The sequence below is a fragment of the Carassius carassius genome, chromosome 27 (assembly GCF_963082965.1).
Source record: "Carassius carassius chromosome 27, fCarCar2.1, whole genome shotgun sequence".
NCBI classification, from domain to species: Eukaryota; Metazoa; Chordata; class Actinopteri; order Cypriniformes; family Cyprinidae; genus Carassius; species Carassius carassius.
Window position 1 is genome coordinate 14,089,812 of NC_081781.1, and position 19,972 is coordinate 14,109,783.

Genomic DNA, 19,972 nt, shown 5'->3' on the forward strand with positions numbered 1-19,972 from the left:
CTGCTAAACGAGGTATGGGTGATTACAGCCATGGTCAAAAGTTTTGAGAATGAAACAAACATTTATTTAAGTCTACTGCCTCAGTTGTTATGATGGCAATTTGCATATACTCCAGAAAATGGTATGAAGTGTGTTCAGATTAATTGGAGTTAATTGAAAAGTCCCTCTTTACTATAAAAATTAACTTAAAAACATTTCCAATGCATTTAAGCCTTGCCACAAAAGGACCAGCTGACATCATGGCAGTGATTCTCTCAATAACACAGGTGAGAGGGTTGATGAGGACAAGGCTAGATATCACTCTGTCATGCTGATTGAGCTAGAATAACAGACTGGAAGCTATAAAAGGAGGGTGGTGCTTGAAATCATTGCTTTTCCTCTGTTAACTATGGTTATCTGCAAGGGACCGTGCAGTTATCATTGCATTGCACAAAAAAGGAATTCAGAGGCAAGGATAAGGCGGCTAGTAAGATTGCACCTAAATCAATAATTTATTGGATCATCAAGAACTTCAAGTGGAAAGGTTCAGTTGCTGTGAAGGCCGGCTTTAGGTCACTCAAGAAAATCCATCAAGCGCCAGATCTGTCTCCTAATGTTGCTTCAGCTGCGGGATCAGGGCACCACCAGTGCAGAGTTTGCTCAGGAATGGCAGTAGGCAGGTGTGAGTAGATCTGCATGCACAGGGAAGATGTGAAACCGGTGAAGAATTTTGGACAACGGCCTGGTGTCAAGAAGGGCAGCAAAGAAGCTCTTCAGGAAAAACATCCGGCGCTTGTCTGGAGAAGAAAAGGTGAGCGCTACCATCAGTCCTGCATTATGCCAACAGTAAGGCATCCAGAGACCATTCATGTGCGAGGTTGCTTCTCAGCCAAGGCAGTGAGCTCTCTCACAGTTTTGCCTAAGAACACAACCACAAAAACATCTTTCGAGAGCAACTTCTCCCAACCATCCAAAAACAGTTTGGTGATGAACAATGCCTTTTTCAGCATGCTGGAGCACCTTGCCATAAGGCAAAAGTGATAACTAAGTGTCTCGGGGAACAAAACCTCAAACTTTTGGGTCCATGACAAGGAAACTCCTCAGACCTTAATGCATGGTCAATCTTCAAGAGGCGATGGACAAAGAAAAACCCACAAGTTCTGACAAACTCCAAGCATTGATTTATGCAAGAATGAGCTGCTAACAGTCCTGATGTGGCCTAAAAATTGACTGACAGCATGCCAGAGCGAATTGCAGGGGTCTTTGCATAAACTTATTATAATTGTCAATAAAATCCTTTAAAACTTATGAAATTCTTGTAATTATACTTCAGTATAGTAACATCTGACAAAATTTTTTTTATAGCAGCAGACTTAATTAATAATTAAATTAATATTTGTGTCATTCTCAAAACTTTTGGCCACGGCTGTACACTAAACAATGTGTGCGCGCATTAGAGAATTACGGTAGGACATTTTCAACGCGTGATACACTGATATTTGCGTTACTTACGGTAATGACGCTCTACGTTAATCTGAAAACAGTTCCTGTTTATATTTGCTATCAAAACATTAATCTGTGCCATCGTCGGATTTGTGCTCGTGAAGCCGCCAATGTCTGCGTCCGCCCTGCGAATGATCCGCGTCCGGAGGCTGAGCACCACCGGGCCTGCTGTGAAGAGAGCACTGCCATGGAGAGACCTTAGTAAGTCTCTGAACCTACTCGCATGCCAACCTGCACCGAATTTATGGTGTTCATGATGCCCAAAATGCTGGCTAGGAACGTGGTTAAAACCGCGTTTTAAAACCCTTATTGTAACATTAAAGATAAATATAAAATAAAAAAGATTAAAAAATGTAGGTCTTGTAGTTATTGATAAACTTACTGTTCAAAAGGGGTCTATACATTAAAAAAAGAAAATCATACTTCTATTTAGCAAGGATGCATTAAAGTGACAGTAAAAATTCTATAATGTTACAAAAGATTTCTGTTTTAAATAAATTTGTTCTTTCTGAAAACATATAATGATTTCCACAAAAATATTGAGCAGCACAGCTGTTTTCAATATTAAGAATAAAAATTGTTTTTGAGGACCAAATCAGCATATTAAAACTATTTCTGAAAGATAATGTGACACTGAAAACTAGAGTGTTAACTGCTGAAAATTCAGCTTTGCCATCACAGGAATAAATTACAATAAATTTAAATACATTTAAACTATATTGTAATAGAAAGCAGTTAATTTAAATTCACAATGTTATTGTTTTAGTCTAAGATCTTTTGATTAAATACATACAGCATTGTTGAGCAAAAGAGACTTTAAAACATTAAATAAAATAAAAAATAAAATAATAATAAAAAAAAAATTGTTTTACTGCTACTTCATAAATTGTTTGTAATTGTTCGTATCATAGTTCATAAATTGACAGACTTATTCTGATGCTTAACTGAAAAATTCTGAATGCTGGTCTTAATTTCTTTTTTTTTTATCCTTAGGAAAAATAGCAAAAGTGACAGGAGCAATAGTACTGGGGTAGGTTTATTATTTTATTTAATTTTAATTTTTTGACATTTATTTAACAAGCCATCAATAAAATTATATTATACAGTATCATGCAGCACATTCACAGAGAATGTCAGCGGAAGCAGCAGTTAAAAGTGATATATCTTCCAAGCCAGGTTTGTTAGCCTTTTTCAGAAACACATTCTGACTCTATCAAGTTTGCTTACTCAGAGGCTGTGTATTCATCACGTACGAGATGGTTACTCTGAACCGGGCCATCACTATCGACACCAGTGCCATACTACAGGAGAAGCAAAAGTCCTACATCTACCTGACTCCCACCACTAATAGAGAACAAGAGAGCCTTGCTTCTGGTACATTCTGGGATCTTTACCACGTGTGTTTATGCTTGAGAGAGTGTGTAAATATTAGTGAGCCAAAAGATTCATTTGCATTTACAATGCATTTATTCTTTGAAAGCAACTTGGAACTGAGGAATACTACCCCATAAAGGATTCATTCTTTCTTTCTTTTTTGTTGCTAGCATATTGGAGATCTGTTGTTTGAGATTTTGAATTATACATTAAAAACTGCCCATTCATGTATTTTGTTTTACAGTTAATGTATACACATTTATTGACTTTATTTCATTTTCTAGGCTTCACTATCAAGACCAGGAAGGTACTTCATAAAGCAGCTAGAAAGTTTATTGAAATTTCTTCAAGAGTTCTTCTTCGCCCATTGGATGGTGAGTAGTTTCATCTCTATTTGATGGCATTGACAAGCCTTGGTGCCCGTTTTAAAATATTGAAAGTAAATATTTGTTGACAGTAGGCACTGTGTGAAACAGCGTGGTTATAATAGAGGGCATGCTTAGAAAACCCACTTAGAGACCGTATGGTTAATGCATCTCAGGAAACATCTGCTTTCTGTTGAAAGTTAACTTGACAGTATCTGCACAAAGAGGAACTGACATGAAATGTTGTTCTGTTTTAAATAGGCCAGGTATCTTACTGTCTCTTCTATTCTTCTGCATATGGAATCTAATACACTCAGATTTTTTTTAAATCACAGCATACATGGCTCCAGGTTTGAGACTGAAGAGCAGTTTATAATATACACTACTTGTGAAAAGTTTGGGGTCAGTAAGATTTAAAAATCTTATTGACTCTAAACCTTAATAGTAGTGTACATTTAGAATAAAAAGTTTAGCAGAGTAAGCAATAGCAGTAGACCGATAGACTATAGAAAAATGTGTAGAGAGATGATCAGAAGTCATGTATGTTTATGTCCCCTATGTTTAACTGAATGCATCTGTTTCCATTTGACTTTTTCCAAAAAAAAAAACTTCTTCATATCAACTTTTCATATCATTGACTTCATATTAAATCATGATTTTAACATAATTTACTTTAGACCGGCCCCATCCATCACTGCTTTTAAATCCTGTCTTAAGCTATATCTATTCCTCTGGCTTTTACTATTACTTAAGTATTTTATTTTGGGTCATTCTTGTATGAAGCTGGTTGTCTATTGCATGTTTACTTTGTTTTAATTCCCTCTTTAATTGTTCTCCCTTTTAATTCATTGGTATTCTCTTATTGATTGTACAGCACTCTGGTAAACCTCGGTTGTGTTTAAATCTGCTCTATGAAATAAACATCGATTAAACCTTTCTAGTATGTCTCGGTTTTTGCAACTAAGTCAAATAAGCATATGTTGATGTTTGTTTATATCAGAGCATCTCAGTCATCTAGACGCAGACCCTCATGAATGTGCTCTATGGGTGCTGCTGAAGAAAACCTGCTCTGCCGACCGCGCCGTTCGACAGCAGGCGGTGCAGGAACTGGCCCAGAATCACCACTGGCAGGGTGAGAGATGGCAGCACACCGATTTCTATTGCGCAGACCCCTTTGCCTACCCAAGAAAAATACTTCACTATAACTGTGAGCTCTGAATGGTCTTTTGTCTCGTCCATCACAGATTATCAGTACCAGACTGCAGCACAGGTGATCGATCAGCGCACAGCTGTGGCTCTCGCCCGCATACCTAACGTGGACCTGCGCTTCTTTCTCCCTCCACCTCCACTGCCGCGGACTGATGATGTGGGTAGCTGTTGCTCAGACAATAGCCAAATTGAACTGCTGTGTTATGTCAGATATCTGTGCTAATGTTTTGTGCGTGTATAGGATATATCGATAGAGGATGGGCTTAGGCAGTTACTGTCATCTCTGCCCCAGTCGGAGGTAGATCAGTGTGTGCAGTACTTCACCTCTCTGGCATTAAGAGAGAGCAGCCAATCACTAGCCTCTCAACGGGTGAGACATACATAGTCAAACTATAGAGTGGAACAGTTCCCAAAAATCCTATTCTTTTTCTCCATAGTTTGTTTGACAATAACCTGTGCTCTCAAACTACCTAAATATCTGTTTTGTATTTATCCCTCAAAGTATTCTTTTGAATAATTGTTGGCATTGTGATTCATCATGTACCAAGTAATTTTTAAATTTCCTATGGAAAAAAAAAAAACACTTCTGGAATCAAAAACCCTGAAGGACCATTGTACTTAATTTAATCAAATTTATATCCATATAAAAGTGCCACTGTGTTAGCTGTGCATTTTGCTCTGTGATTATAGGGAGGGCTGTGGTGTTTTGGAGGAAATGGGTTGCCTTATGCCCAAAGCCTGACTTCCACCCCCTCTGAGAAGGTGGAGACGTTCTGCCTGCAGGCCCTGGTGCAGCACTCAAAGGTGACGATTTACAAACTCTGCAAAGTGACATGTATTTGTGTAGCAAGGAAGTAAGCATTGATCAAAGAAAACAGGATGCTTGTATGTGTGTAGAGTGAAGGTACACCTCAAGAATATCTACAAAACACCAGTTGATTGGTTTTAATCAAGAATTTGACTTAAATAAACGAATCAATTCAAAACATTTACCGTATTTTCCGGACTATAAGTCGCACTTTTTTCATAGTTTGGCTGGTACTGCGACTTATAGTTAGTTGCGACTTATTTATCAAAATTAATTTGACATGAACCGAGAGAAATGAACCAAGAGAAATGAACCAATAGAAAACATTACCGTCTCCAGCCGCGAGAGGGCGCTCTTATGCTGCTCAGTGCTCCTGTAGTCTACACTGAAGACCTTGAGCGCCCTCTCGCGGGTGTAGACGGTAATGTTTTCTCTTGGTTCTAAATAAATGCGACTTATATTCCAGTGCGACTTGTATATGTTTTTTCCCTCATCACGACGTATTTTTGGACTGGTGCGACTTATAGTCCGAAAAATACGGTAATTGTTCTTTGTTCACAGGTCCAAAGTCATTGTGACCACATTGTGGCTAATGGAGGACTGCAGCTCTTGCAGAGAATCTTCCAGCTTCGTAGAGACTCTCCGAAAATTCAGAGCAACATTGTGCAAATTATTGGAAACCTCACCCTGAATGACCGCTTGCACACAGCCATAGTACAGTCAGGTTAGCGTTATATTTTAGGATAACTGATTTAATGTTGAAGAAGAGTAGTTGTTTATTCTCTTTTGTGGTTGACGTTTAGGTTGGGTGGCTGTCCTGGCTGAGATGATCCAGTTACCACACATCAAGCAGGCATCTCATGCTGCCCGTGCTTTAGCCAATTTGGATAGAGATGCAGTAAGGCAGAAGTACCAGGATGGTGTTTACATAATGCACCCACAATGCCGTACTAAGTATGCATACTTGTATGAACTTCCACTTATGCTCGCCAAGTCTGCATTAATCTGATGCAGTAAAAACAGTAGTATCGTGAGAGATTTAAAAGAACTGTTTTTATTGTAAAATATTTTCAAATGCAATTTATTCCTGTGATGGCAAAGCTGAATTTTCAGCGGGCTTCAGTGTCACATGATCCTAAAGAAATCATTGTGATATGTTGATTTGCTGCTCAAGCAACATCTAATCAATGTTCAGAAGTATTGTGCTGCTTATTATTTTGGGGAAATCTGTTGTAACGTTATAAAAACTTATAAAAGTCTAACTTTTGATCAGTTTAATGCATCTTTTCCGAATATGTCCTTTTAAAATGTCTTTTGTTTTGTGAGGAGTAATTATGTTTTCCATCTTTTATATTCAGTGAGCCAGTCAAAGCTGATGTTCTGTTTGTTCACGGCCTCTTGGGAGCAGCTTTTAAAACTTGGCGTCAAAAGGACCTTGATGTGACAGATGACAAGGTCGAAGGGGTTCGAGAGGACTACACTGAATGCTGGCCTAAGGTCAGATATATTTTTTTTGAAGAAGAAGCTCTTGAGTGCCCAGATATTACTTGCAGTGTAATGGCATTACAGGCCCTCAGAGGTATTTTGAAAGTCTTGCTGAAGACTAAATTCAGCTATTTTTTTTTTTTTTTTGCATTTTCCACAGTCGTGGTTGGCTGCAGACTGTCCAAACCTCAGAATCCTGTCTGTTGAGTATGACACCCATTTAAGTGATTGGAAGGCTAAGTGTCCTGCTGAAAACCAAAGGTAAACAGTCAATTTTTCGATGTGTGCTGTGCATTACTAAATTATCTGATTAACTCAACATAGCATACCAAATTTGTCCCTGATTTCTGTGTTATACAGGAAGTCCTTGGCCTACAGAAGTCAGGAACTGCTGAGGAAACTGAAGGATGCAGGTGTAGGGGACAGGCCTGTGGTGTGGGTAGCCCACAGTATGGGAGGTTAGTCCATGGTGGGTCTTAGAATAACCAGCACCCAACTATGAGAGTCATTTTCTAAATCTTCCTACATCATATTTGTGTAGCTGTCTAAATGATTTGCAATACAATAGATTTTTACAATTTTATATTGCAGTTGCTTATATGTAACAAAAATTTTATTTTAGTTTCAGCAGGGAGTTTAATATTAATTTTAAGGTTTAAAAATCTCACAAGGCCATATTGTGATTTCAGTATTTTAGTTAATTGTGCAACCCTGGTTGTAGATTAAAAAAAAAAAAAAAATTCAATTTGTAAATAAAATGAAAACTTGTGTCACAGGTTTACTTGTGAAAAAGATGCTCTTGGATGCCGCTAAAGATCCTGATCTCAGTCCGCTGATCAAGAACACTAAGGGAATTCTGTTATACAGCGTTCCTCATCACGGCACATTCATGGCAGAGTATTCTGTAAATGTGCGATACCTACTTTTCCCCTCCATTGAAGTAAAAGAACTATGTCGAGGTATAGTGTTTTTTTTTTTTTTTTTTTTTTTTACTAAATATTAATACAATATTAATTCCTCTTAAGATTAAGGTTCAAAATCAAATTTGTACATACTTTTTCTGTTCACCTGTACGACTCAGACTCTCCAGCGTTACGGGACTTGAATGAAAATTTCCTGAACATTGCAAAGGAACAAGAGTTCAAGGTCCTTAGCTTTGCAGAAACTCTGCCAACCTACATTGGGCCGATGCTCAAGATATTGGTAGTTCCATCGCAGTCAGCAGGTACGTCAGAATAATTGAATAACAAGCAGCATTGTGATGTATCCCTTTTTAAATAATTGATGATTTTAGGTACTTGGTATCAAAAAACTAAATTCTCCTTTGGCTCTTTCAGATCTGGGTATTGGGGACCTCATCCAGGTGGACGTTGATCACCTCAACATCTGCAAGCCAGAAACAAAAGACTCATTTCTCTATAAACGTACTTTACAGTTTATTCGGGATGCTCTTGGAGGACAGAGAATTAAGTGAACTCTCACAGTCCAAAACTGGTCTCTTGCCATTTCATTTCCTCTTGAGGGTTCAACAGTTACAAGATGGTGTTAACTATGAATAGAAGGAAGTTCTAAAATTGTCAGTAATTTGGAATGAACACTTTTCTGCATTTATTTTAACTGGATGCTATAACAAATTGAAATGACCAAGTATATTATGTTTAAAACATTAATAGAAAGTCCATTGTATTTATATTATTTATTTTTCTTGAAAGAAGCCGAAAACTAGCCGTTTTCTTAAATCCCCAGCCTTCTGTGTATCCCTGCCTCAGACTCACAGTTTGGTACTGATGCTGGCTGTAATTTGCCACTATTTTTGTACTAATGGATTAATTGTAGTACTTGCATAGGACCATATTACTTTTATTTTGATGTTGAATATGTGCAAAGCACAATTATTGCCAAATCTTTATCATCCTTAATAAAGTTGTGTGTCCTAACTTTATATTCCACTTAAATCCTATACTTTTACTATAGCTATAATGCAGCCTTGTCTTCTGAGAGCAACAGTGCGCTCCTGGCCAGCAGAGAGCAGTGGAGCTCACAGAGCGAACATTGGTCTGTTAGTAGAGGAAGAGCATTGTTGGATGACGGTGGACGCTGTAGGTTAAAAACAAAGTGACAATCGACAGATAAACACAATAAAAATCATGTAAGATTTGTTTTCCCTCAAAAACTGCTTGTTTTTAGATATAGGTGATTTGCGAATATATGTTTGGTGGTGACCCACAGTATGTTAAACGTTTGTAACGTACAAACATTCACAGTAGCGTCAACCTGCTAACTTTTTATTATTTCTAATGTTCAAAACAATTTTGCATTTTGTAGCTTAATAGGCTTTAACGGAAGAACCAGAAGTGTTAACACATCCTGTCCAAAATGGTTAATGTCTTGAAAGGAGTTCTCGTTGAATGGTAAGTTTTACATTTAACGATTTAAAGGTGCATTCAGTATTTTTTTCTCTGATACATTTTTTTTTTTAAACTTAGAAATAAACAATAAAAAAAACAATGTTAAGTCATATAGACTTACAGTAGATGAAGAGGTAAGTAGTCTAAAGACGTTTTATTTTACATGGAGCGGTAACATCGCGTTACCAACAAAAGTACCATTCACTTGATCTTGGAACCGCTTATATAGTTGTGGAATCAGTCCGTCAATATTTGTGGTTGACTGACTACAGTACAGGTGCATCTCATTAAATTAGAATGTCGTCGAAAAGTTCATTTTTTCAGTAATTCAACTCAAATTGTGATACTCATTTTAAATAAATTCAGTGCACACAGACTGAAGTAGTTTAAGTCTTTGGTTCTTTTAATTGTGATGATTTGGCTCACATTTAACAAAAACCCACCAATTCACAACAAATCAGAATATGGTGACATGACAATCAGCTAATCAACTCAAAACACCTGCAAAGGTTTTCTGAGCCTTCAAAATAGTTTCTCAGTTTGGTTCACTAGGCTCCACAATCATGGGGAAGACTGCTGAACTGACAGTTGTCCAGAAGACAATAAGTGACACCCTACACAAGGAGGGTAAGCCACAAACATTCATTGCCAAAGAAGCTGGCTGTTCACAGAGTGCTGTATCCAAGCATGTTTACAGAAAGTTGAGTGGAAGGAAAAAGTGTGGAAGAAAAAGATGCACAACCAACCAAGAGAAACGCAGCCTTATGAGGATTGTCAAGCAAAATCGATTCAAGAATTTGAGTGAACTTCACAAGGAATGGACTGAGGCTGGGGTCAAGGCATCAAGAGCCACCACACACAGACGTGTCAAGGAATTTGGCTACAGTTGTCATATTTCTCTTGTTAAGCCACTCCTGAACCACAGACAATGTCAGAGGTGTCTTACTTGGGCTTAAGAGAAGAAGAACTGGACTGTTGCCCATTGGTCCAATGTCCTCTTTTCAGATGAGAGCAGGTTTTGTATTTCATTTGGAAACCAAGGTTCTAGAGTCTGGAGAAAGGGTGGAGAAGCTCATAGCCCAAGTTGCTTGAAGTCCAGTGTTAAGTTTTGACAGTCTGTGATGATTTGGGGTGCAATGTCATCTGCTGGTGTTGGTCCATTGTGTTTTTTGAAAACCAAAGTCACTGCAGCTGTTTACCAAGAAATTTTGGAGCACTTCATGCTTCCTTCTGCTGACCTGCTTTTTGAAGATGCTGGTTCCATTTTCCAGCAGGATTTGGCACCTGCCCACACTGCTAAAGCACCGGAAGTTGGTAAAATGACCATGGTGTTGGTTTGCTTGACTGGCCAGCAAACTCACCAGACCTGAACCCCATAGAGATTCTATTGTCAAGAGGAAAATGAGAAACAAGAGAATAAACAGTGCAGATGAGCTGAAGGCCACTGTCAAAGAAACCTGGGCTTTCAGGTGCCACAAACTGATCACCTCCATGCCACGCTGAATTGAGGCAGTAATTAAAGCAAAATGAGCCCCTACCAAGTATTAAGTACATTGGGTTTTTTTTTTTTTTTTTTTCTTATTGGTCTTAAGTATTCTAATTTGTTGAGATAGTGAATCGGTGGGTTTTTGTTAAATGTGAGCCAAAATCATCACAATTAAAAGAACCACTACTTCAGTCTGTGTGAATTTAATTTATTTAATACACAAGTTTCACAATTTGGGTTAAATTACTGAAACTGAAACTTTTCCTCGACATTCTATTTAATTTAGATCCACCTGTACTACTTCAATGTTATCTGTAACTGAAAACTTTGGCACAATGTATCAAAAAAGTGTATGTGTGTGTATACATATTTATATATATATATATATATATATATATATATATTTATATTTATTTATATATATTTATTTATTTATTTATATATATATATATATATATATATATATATATATATATATATATATATATATATATATATATATATATATATATATATATATATATATGAGTGCACTTTTAAAATAAAGTCATGCAGCAGTGCACCATCATTTATGATTCTTCTTTTGAAACAGTGACCCAGCTATGAAGCAATTTCTTCTATATCTGGATGAGACGTCAGCATTGGGGAAGAAATTTATCATCCAGGATTTGGATGACACGCATGTTTTCATCCTGGCTGAAGTTGTGCAGATTCTCCAGGAGCGAGTAGGAGAACTGATGGACCAGAATTCATTCCCCATCACCCAGAAATAAATGTCTGAATCTGTCAGCAGACCTGACAATCTGTGGGAGCAGATGGATGAGGAGATTCTTTCAGCACAATTGCACAAACACAGATGCAACTAAAATATATAGATGACTGGCTACCAGGATGATGCCCGTTATCCTTGTTTTAGTTTGACTGTGTTGCATACATTTTTCATCTGACAGAGTTATGTGCTTTGTTACATATGTTTTAAAGACAGCTTCTTGAATATTTGGTGTTATGACAGCATTATCAATGAATTGTGTTTTGCATGGAAAATTGCATCAGCTTGCAGAAAGAAACAATGTTGTTGTTTTTTCAGCATTTCAAAATTGTTCACAAACTGAAAGCAGATGGTTGATGACAGTGTGATTTATATACCGGTACATGCATAATATACACACATCAAATAAAAACAACGTTTAAAAAAACATGAATGTTTTCAAAATTAGCTTAATTTGTTTCCTGGATAAATTATAATTAGACTGGGTGCCAGTTTGTAAAATTCCAAGCTCCCTTTTAGGTTTATTCTCTTTCTAGTGAAAAACCAGCTCAAGCCACATGCACAAGGGTATGATGGGGGATTTAGGGATGTGTCTGTAATCAGGATATTGCTGAAAGATTTTACCTTGTGGTGTGAGGAGAACAAACAGCAAAATCAAAATAGTGAACCACATCTTATTTCCAAAAGAAATCCTGCATTTTTTGATTAAAAAAGGGAAAGTAGTGTGGTGCACTCTTGGAAGTACCTAGCAGTTCACCTAGTAAAACTGATTGGCTAGTGCCACTATCTGATAATAAGGTGCTATTTCCTCTTTCAGAAGACCATCATGTGGAAGTAAGAGGACGTGTTATTTTGTCAGACCTATAGTGTTGTAGTGTTAAATCCAGTTTATTTTATTACCCAGCAATACAGCTTTGATTTAGATCTGTCTGTCTGTCTGTCTAATATATGTCTCTGTCTGTCTGCCTGTCAGTTAATAGCCTATGTATCTATTTATCTATTATATATATCCGTCTAATATATCTCTGTGTGAGCCTAATCAAAGTAATACAAATAGGAGAGATGCAGCTATTAATTATGTAAAATGGTCAGTTCACTGATTTGGACAGTCTCATAACTGTTTGAAATTCATGTAAAAAAATCAATGAATGATGTTGCAACATTTTCCCGAGTGTCTTGTTCTCCAGACAGCGCAGATGTACTTCCACGCACCTCGTCGTGGCGCTGGGTTCTGTGTGAAGTTCTCGAGCGTGCGCACATTCACCTCCACTAACGCACAAAGCGCTTCTGCTCAGGTTACTGTAAATGAGACCTCCAGTCTTGCTACAATTACCTGTTTAATGGACTAAATAGCCACGAGGACCAGAAGCCATAATATGAAGAAACGCTACATGGATATAGGCAGGCTACGGAAAATGAAAAAGATTAAGCTCACAGAGAAGATTTCCGAAAGGTATGACACCGCGCGCTGCTTTGTTGTTTTGGTTTTGCTCCTATTCGTTTTCACCTGAATGGCTCGCGCTTGGCTATTCATAGCGCGCTGAACGGATTGACGCAAACAATAAACAAACAGCATCTCCCGATATGATAACAAATCGGGGTTTAATTGCGATCTAATGCTCGTTGTGATTTAATGGATGCATACAAGGCCGAATCTATAACATTTGGTGTAAAAACAATGCAGCGGGCCATGTTCTTAAGAAAATATTTTAATAACAAAAATATCCTCCAGCTAAATTTAGCGTTGCATATTAAGAATCGCTACAGTATTTTTATTATTTCACGTTCTGTTATTAGTAAACCTAGCTATTATTAATGTGATTTGATGCAGCGTCAGCTAACAAGAAGTCATGTTATTTCTTCATGACAATACGGTGTCTGAAAAACAGACTGTCTGAAAACACAGACAAACTGACAAGGGCCTCTGACTAGACAATGTGCGCGCAGGAATGTCGTTTATGGAAGATTTTTCTTAGGGATTATTTTGCTGTACCTTAAATGATGCATATTTATACATTTATATAATATTTAATAGTATTCAGAGCTTTGTTCGTAAGTTGTTGGTGCATTTTGTATTTTATCGGGTTCGCTAGTTCCAGACTATTGTTTCTAGTGAGGTAAACACGGCAGTGTAGACTGAACGGACCCTGTCTCTGATTTATATAGTGTAGTGCTCTGGACAATGACCTCCTGTGTTTATACGCTTCATAGTGAAATGAACGTGTGCAGATTTCTCCCGATACGGGTTCTTGTTCTTTAAATAGCCATGGCAACACTGTAGATTCGACGTTTAGGTCCTGATGCAGAAGATGAAATGTTGCCATGGTTACCAAACACAAAGGGATGTGGAGCGCAGAAAGCCTGAACAAAGGAATGGAGCACAATAGACTGTGCGACCAAAACATGGATTGTAAATTCTTCAAGAACTTACTTTCTGTGCATTTACATCTCACATATATGCTTGTTCATTTTTTCATTTGAAATACACAACATATTTGTCTTTTTGTCAACATGAAGTTATCCAAAAAAAAGAGGACGCGCGTTTTGTAGTTGTATAAGGATTACTGTTTTGACAATGAGTTTTGACTTTAGAAAGACGCATTTAAAAAAAAAAAAAAAAAGTTACGTCATTAAAAATAATTCACATAATTGTATCTGTAACATTGATGACGTTTACTTTAAAAACAATCTAATGATAGGTCATTTTAAATGTGCTGTTTTCAGCGCGTACTCGGTTCTGAAGTTCATGATCGTCTGGATGCTGGTGCTGTTAGCTGACTTTGTCCTGGAGTTCAGACTGGAATACCTGTGGCCATGCTGGCTCTTTCTAGGGACCGTATACACCACATTTCACTGTCATGGACTGGTAAGCAATTTTCTGCTCTGCCGTGCAGCTGTATTGTTTGATTTGAAAATAATAACAAAACTCCATTTATCATTATAAATGAATTTTCTTGCTAAGTTATCTTTTTCATTATGTTGTGTTCGTGAATTATTATTGTTGTTATTATTATTCTTTTTTTTTTCATTTCAAATTTACAAAGAAAAAATAGATATTAAACCAACAAACCTCTGCTTTTCTATTACAGGCCATCTGTGTTGTTTTTGTGTGTGCAGCATTTACCCTGGACTTGTTCTGTTTCATTTTTGTACCCTTACACTGGCTGTTTTTTGCAGCTAGCACATATGTCTTACTCAACTATATGTGGCATACAGGTGAGCCCTAAAGGTTGCCATTTAATAATTGACTTACAGAGTCACTGTGCCCTTGGAAGTATTATGGATATAAACAATATATACATTCATTTACATATATAATTTGTTATCTGCAGAAAAGGGAATCTGTATGTCAACTGTGACATTATGGATACTCTTAGTGTATATGGAGGCCTCTCTCCGGTTGCGGGACCTGAAAAGCCCTCATGCAAATCTGTCCCATCTATTTGCTGCACACTGGTAGGTTCTGATTGGCAATTTATTTTAGAGCTGAATGTAATATGGGGTTTTAAATTAACACTAATTTCACCAGCTGTGTTTCATGCTGTAATTTAACACAAGCTATTATTATTTCTTCCAGCATTGGTTATCCACTAGTGTATATGGGATTTGATGCATCATGCTACTTCTCCAGTATGTTTAAGCTGCGCACTCAGAAATCAGTTCAGAGTGAGAATGACCTCCACATGGATCTCCTGCAACAATCCCTACCTCCTTACATGCACCTGTACCCAGGTATGGATCATTTCATTCAACGTGCCATGTAAAATGTAGCCATCTTTCTAAAAAGTTAAATAGCTTAAAGGGACAGTTCATAAAAAAAACAAAAAAATTACTCACCCTCACATTGTTCCAAACCCGTAAGACCAACGTTCATCTTCAGAACAAACTAAAAAAATCATTTTTTGGATGAAATGCAAGAGCTTTCTGACCCTGCATAGACAGCAACCCAACTGACACATTAACATAGTCCATGTGTTCAACCATAATGTTGCAAAAGGTACAACAATGCTTTTTGTGAGCAAAGAAAACAAAAATAACTACTTTATTCAACAATTTAATCTCTTCTGTGTCAGTCTTTGATGTGCATTCTTATAAAATGCATAAAAAAATAAATACAAATAACGTGATGTAATTCAAAAATGTAAAATTGTGACAAATGTCTTTGTACAGATCCCAAATATAAGGTGGCCAAATCTAGGCCGACGCAATACCAGTGTCCATCCGAATCCATCACCTCAGAGGACAAACAAAACATGGAAGACTGCCTTCAAATCCACAGACTTCATGCGAGACCCGAAAGAGACACAAATCCACAAACTCCAGGACCCAAGCACCGTGGAGGTGAACTTCATTTGGACTGTACATCCATGCTAGAAATGACTGAAAACCTACCTCAGGAGGATCAGAGCAGCAAAGCTCAAAGACCCTCCAAGAGCTCCTTGCCTAAAGTGCACCGAGGTTCATTGAATATCCCTAACAGCAAAGGGGAGAAGAGGCAGAAAGCCCCCAAAGCCATCAACACAATAGGGGACTCTGCTGAAAGGTGCTCGTCAAACATCCCCCCAAGTCCTCCGAACCCACATGCTGAGCAGATGCTGAAGTATGTTTGCTATTTCATTTCTATATGCACTGATTCAGCGCAAAATTCATATGTTTGCAAAAGTGTAATGGACTGTGGAAGACGGTTGATGAATTTTCGAGTACATTTACACTGTGATCTCCATCTGCTCCACAGGCTGGAACAAGAAATGAGGAAGCTGAAGGGAGAGCTGCAGGCGAGCAGACAGAGCGAGCAGGAGCTGCGCAGTCACATTTGTAATCTGACCAACAGTGAGCACAGTCTGCGCCCTGAAGTCTCTCTGCTCAGACATGCAAATGAACTGTTGCAAAACAAGTGAGTCCTCTGATCGCTTCCTGTTGGTCTTGCATTAGTGATCTGCGTTGATGTTAGGCCACGCTGCTTGATGTTTGTGTTTATATATCAAACATATGGGCGTTTCTTACTTAACACTTTAATAGTTATCCAGCTTTTATGTATAGATTGGTTGTAAACTAATAATTTTGTAGGATTAACTTGAAAAAATGCATTTCAATAAATTCAGCTTTGTCATCACTGGAAAAAACATCACAAATGAATGATGTGCTTTAAAGATGACTATGAAAGCTCATACTTTTCTGATAGTAAGAGTAAGCAATTTGACAAAGTCTAACGCTGTTCCTTTAAACTCTGTGGCACTCTGCTGTGCAGGATTCAGTGTCTCACAAAGTCCAGACAGAAGGACAAACAAAACTGTTCCTTGCTGGAAAAGAAAATCAGAATGGAAACAGAGACTCGAGTTGCAGTAGAAAAACAACTTGCAGAAGTCCGAGCCCAAAAATTTGATGAAGCAACAATTTTACTTCGGAGTGCATCACACAGGTAATTGTATTAATAAAGCAATAGTACATAGAATAGAGGCATACATATGCATACATTAATCTTGTCAATGCAATTAAGAATTGTGGGATTTCAGTCCATAATGATGCTTAATCTGTGTCTTTGAGACTAGGTCTAAATGTCCAGCTTTTTAATTATGCTTATAATTGGCAGTAGAATTCTTAATGCAAAATAGCAATGACAAAATAAAAAATGTTGTCTTTTTTCCATCCACTGTAGGCAAGAACACAGTGAAACTCAAATGTTGAGGAAAAAAGCTAAAGATCTAGACTCAGAGTACAAACAACTACAGCTGGAATATCAGGAGAAAGAAAACAGAATGATAGCTCTAGAGAATGAAGTGGAGGTAAAGGACGCGATTCACGGATCTGTTCAGTTACACACAGCATTGAATAGTTGTGCAGTGCTGGATGTTTGTGATTCATATTTTTATGTTGTTCATGTTCTGACACATGTGGATCTGGTAGCTTGCTGTCTGTGGTGTTCAGCCTGTGGCTCTTTTCTTTTCTTTATTTCTTTGGTTGGTGTGGGTGAATGCTGATTCTGAGTTTTTTTCTTTTGTTGTCATTATTTCTTGTTTCTCGCCCAGTTTAAATGGTGTCATTGCCATCTGCTATATAAACCATGCCAAAACAGAAACCACATCTTTCAGAAACCATTGTGCAACCTGCAGATTTTTGTATCATGATTAATTTAACAAGCTTTTGAGGAATTTTCTCTTTTATTGTAAAGAATTTTCAATTTTAAGTTTTGTTTTGGTATTGACAGAGTAACGCAACTGACCAAAGGGAATTCAACTCTGTTGGACTCACAGATATTTATTAAACTTAATGTGTGCATACAAAATTTGATAATTTTATAAAAAAATGACTATTTTTTCAATAGCCATCAAACGTAAAATTTACAACAGTAGATTCTCCTATAATGACTCCTTAAGTTGTAAACAAACATTTAATACAATTGCACTTAAGTTTTTTTCTTTTAAACTTGAAACGTTTGTTCTGGGAGTTTGGTGAGTGGGTCCGAAATTTCACAACACAAACGATTGCTTTACGACAGCAACAAATGTCATGTGTGGCTATTCAGAGTAATTACGACATTCAATTCCACTCACTTAACTGTTAAAATACACAAAGCTACATACAGTTACCAAACGAAAGGAAGCAACCAAAGGAAATTGGAAAAATAATAAATCCCTTTGTACTTTATCGAATGAAAAGCCAAAAAAAAAAAAAAAAAAAAATATATATATATATATATTAGTTTTTTTTTTTTTTGAAGAAGAAGAAGAAGAAGAATGTTTGTGACCAAACATGTTTCAGTTCCCATTGACTTACAATGGAAGTCAACAGGAACGGAATATGTTTGGTCACAAACATTAAGCAGAAGAAAGGAAGCCATACAGGTTTGGAACAGCATGAGGGCGAGTAAATTATGATTTTGGCTGAACTAACCCTTTAAGCATTATAAGGTTGAAAGCCTAGTTTTTTTGTAACTAGACAAATGGGATTTAAATGTTCACCTGGATCATTCATAATCACCCAAATCTTTCACATCACCTTTATTTTGTACTGTTCTGCTCTGTTCCTGTCTCATACGTGCAATATTCTCCTGCTCCTCCCCAGATCCTCCAGAGGAACAGATGCACGGAGCAGGAAGCGGACGCTTTGCTCTCAGCTCTCTCCTCCTTCCAGGACAAGGTTCATCATCTAGAGTACAACCTGAGTGCAGAAACCCGTCTCAAGTTAGACCTCTTCTCTGCGCTCGGAGACGCACGTAGACAACTGGAGATAGCGCAAGGTTCAAATCTCATTTCAAATTATGCCAGTTGAGCATACAAGACCTATACTTTTTTTTTTAAATCAAGAAACATACAATATATTGGTAACATATTGGCCAGTTTACATATTTTTTCCCCCAACTTATCTTCCTCAGTCTGTTTTAATTTTTAATGTCTTTCTTTACAGTTAAAATCTTGAAACAAGACCACGAGGTCAAAGAAATGAAACAGAAGCTTGCTGAAGCGATGGCCGTGGCTCCAGGTATGTCATACATGACCCCCAGGTCCTCTATGCCTCAGTACCTCAAGTTGTTCAACTCTGAGCGCTACATGCTGAATCCCAGAGCGCTCATGTACCAGTGTCTTAAGAAATAAGACCAGCGAGGACAAATCAGATTTTGAAGGATTGTTTTGACTCAACATTCCAAACATGAGGGCATCTCTGCTTCAAGGTTTGCTCAAAAACTTTGCCTTTTGACAATGTCAACAGCTAGCCACTGGTGCGTCTACAGCTGTGTTTACTGATTTCAGCAGAGACACCGAGGCCACTCATAGGTGACCTTGCTTTGAGATTCTTTCCAGATTAAATCAAAGTTGACTGTAAATACATTGTTGACCAGCGGATGACCATCGAATGCTGAGCAAACCGCTGCAAGCTGCGTAAACAGCAAGATATCAGTATAATAAAAGTGTGAACTTGATGAGGAGCACAGTTTATCATGAGGACAGGATATCCTGTGTTGGGTTTCAAATGAAGAGGCTCTTCTTCAGCCATGACAATAACAGGCCAATGCCTCACTTGGTCATTCTGTGCCTCATTATTTATGTGAATTCAATTTATATAACAAGCCAATATCAAACGTAAGTCAGTATGTGAATATTCGAGTGCTTTGTACTGTTTTGTATTTTTTTTTTACATTACACACCTTACAACAGAAGTGACCAACACACCAAAAAAAAAAAAAAGTTTGTAGGTTTTAATGTTTCTGAAATTGTTGCCTTTTTTATGTATCTCAATGGGATGTTTTTTTATGAGAAGTTTATTTTTCTGGCTTGACTTTTTTTCTTTTTTTTTTTTTTAAACCGAAATGAAATGTTTTCATTTTGTAATTCTACTTGTTGGTCTGCATGCCAATTTATGTAAAAAATTTATGTAAACAATTTTTGATTGTTTTGAGAGAAAAAAAAAGATTTTGATGTCTAATTGTGCATTTGTGCAAGGGCTGTTTTCTTCCAATAATTCTGGAAGCAGTAATAAAGTCATTTTCAATTATATTGTATTCTATTCCACGTATTTCTGACAAATTAGACTTAAAGTTCTGTCATTATTAACCCCCCCCCCCCCCCTTTTTTTTTTATAAAACCAAAC

At 37.3% G+C, this 19,972-nt stretch overlaps 3 protein-coding genes across 5 annotated transcripts; all 3 read left to right on the top strand.

Annotated features, from left to right (window-relative positions):
- Window positions 1–1,490: 1,490 nt before the first annotated feature.
- On the top strand, window positions 1,491–8,294 carry serac1 (serine active site containing 1). 2 transcript variants are annotated; one of them, XM_059512843.1, is made up of 16 exons: window positions 1,491–1,683; window positions 2,476–2,512; window positions 2,714–2,856; window positions 3,141–3,230; window positions 4,222–4,353; window positions 4,466–4,587; window positions 4,672–4,800; window positions 5,121–5,234; window positions 5,800–5,962; window positions 6,042–6,192; window positions 6,597–6,735; window positions 6,884–6,984; window positions 7,084–7,181; window positions 7,500–7,682; window positions 7,805–7,948; window positions 8,061–8,294. In XM_059512843.1, the coding sequence occupies exons 1-16, from the start codon at window positions 1,593–1,595 to the stop codon at window positions 8,195–8,197; spliced, it is 1,974 nt and encodes a 657-aa protein (XP_059368826.1). In that variant the 5' UTR covers window positions 1,491–1,592; the 3' UTR covers window positions 8,198–8,294. The 2 variants fall into 2 exon arrangements, with proteins under 2 accessions (XP_059368826.1, XP_059368827.1); XM_059512844.1 differs by lacking the exon at window positions 2,476–2,512 and having other exon boundaries at window positions 1,550–1,683.
- Window positions 8,295–8,739: 445 nt separating this feature from the next.
- gtf2h5 (general transcription factor IIH, polypeptide 5) lies at window positions 8,740–11,815 on the top strand. Of its 2 annotated transcripts, XM_059512846.1 has the most exons (3): window positions 8,740–8,881; window positions 9,057–9,134; window positions 11,210–11,815. In XM_059512846.1, exons 2-3 carry the CDS (start codon window positions 9,100–9,102, stop codon window positions 11,388–11,390), a joined length of 216 nt encoding a protein of 71 aa, XP_059368829.1. In that variant the 5' UTR covers window positions 8,740–8,881; window positions 9,057–9,099; the 3' UTR covers window positions 11,391–11,815. The 2 variants fall into 2 exon arrangements, with proteins under 2 accessions (XP_059368829.1, XP_059368828.1); XM_059512845.1 differs by lacking the exon at window positions 8,740–8,881 and having other exon boundaries at window positions 8,934–9,134.
- Window positions 11,816–12,594: 779 nt separating this feature from the next.
- Window positions 12,595–19,860, top strand: LOC132106825 (macoilin-like). Its single transcript, XM_059512847.1, has 11 exons — window positions 12,595–12,839; window positions 14,111–14,252; window positions 14,476–14,602; window positions 14,719–14,842; window positions 14,964–15,118; window positions 15,557–15,986; window positions 16,122–16,280; window positions 16,635–16,805; window positions 17,043–17,169; window positions 18,449–18,623; window positions 18,791–19,860. Exons 1-11 carry the CDS (start codon window positions 12,763–12,765, stop codon window positions 18,976–18,978), a joined length of 1,875 nt encoding a protein of 624 aa, XP_059368830.1. The 5' UTR covers window positions 12,595–12,762; the 3' UTR covers window positions 18,979–19,860.
- The last annotated feature ends 112 nt before the right edge of the window (window positions 19,861–19,972 follow it).

Bases quoted from the DNA above. Each gene is read 5' to 3' on its own strand.
- serac1 (XM_059512843.1), top strand. From the start codon at position 1,593: ATGTCTGCGTCCGCCCTGCGAATGATCCGCGTCCGGAGGCTGAGCACC. The intron at 6,193-6,596 runs GTATGCATACTT...TTTTATATTCAG, and splicing joins CACCCACAATGCCGTACTAA to TGAGCCAGTCAAAGCTGATG. The intron at 7,949-8,060 runs GTACGTCAGAAT...TGGCTCTTTCAG, and splicing joins AGTTCCATCGCAGTCAGCAG to ATCTGGGTATTGGGGACCTC.
- gtf2h5 (XM_059512846.1), top strand. From the start codon at position 9,100: ATGGTTAATGTCTTGAAAGGAGTTCTCGTTGAATG. The intron at 9,135-11,209 runs GTAAGTTTTACA...CTTTTGAAACAG, and splicing joins AAAGGAGTTCTCGTTGAATG to TGACCCAGCTATGAAGCAAT.
- LOC132106825 (XM_059512847.1), top strand. From the start codon at position 12,763: ATGAAGAAACGCTACATGGATATAGGCAGGCTACGGAAAATGAAAAAG. The intron at 12,840-14,110 runs GTATGACACCGC...TGCTGTTTTCAG, and splicing joins ACAGAGAAGATTTCCGAAAG to CGCGTACTCGGTTCTGAAGT. The intron at 18,624-18,790 runs GTTCAAATCTCA...CTTTCTTTACAG, and splicing joins ACAACTGGAGATAGCGCAAG to TTAAAATCTTGAAACAAGAC.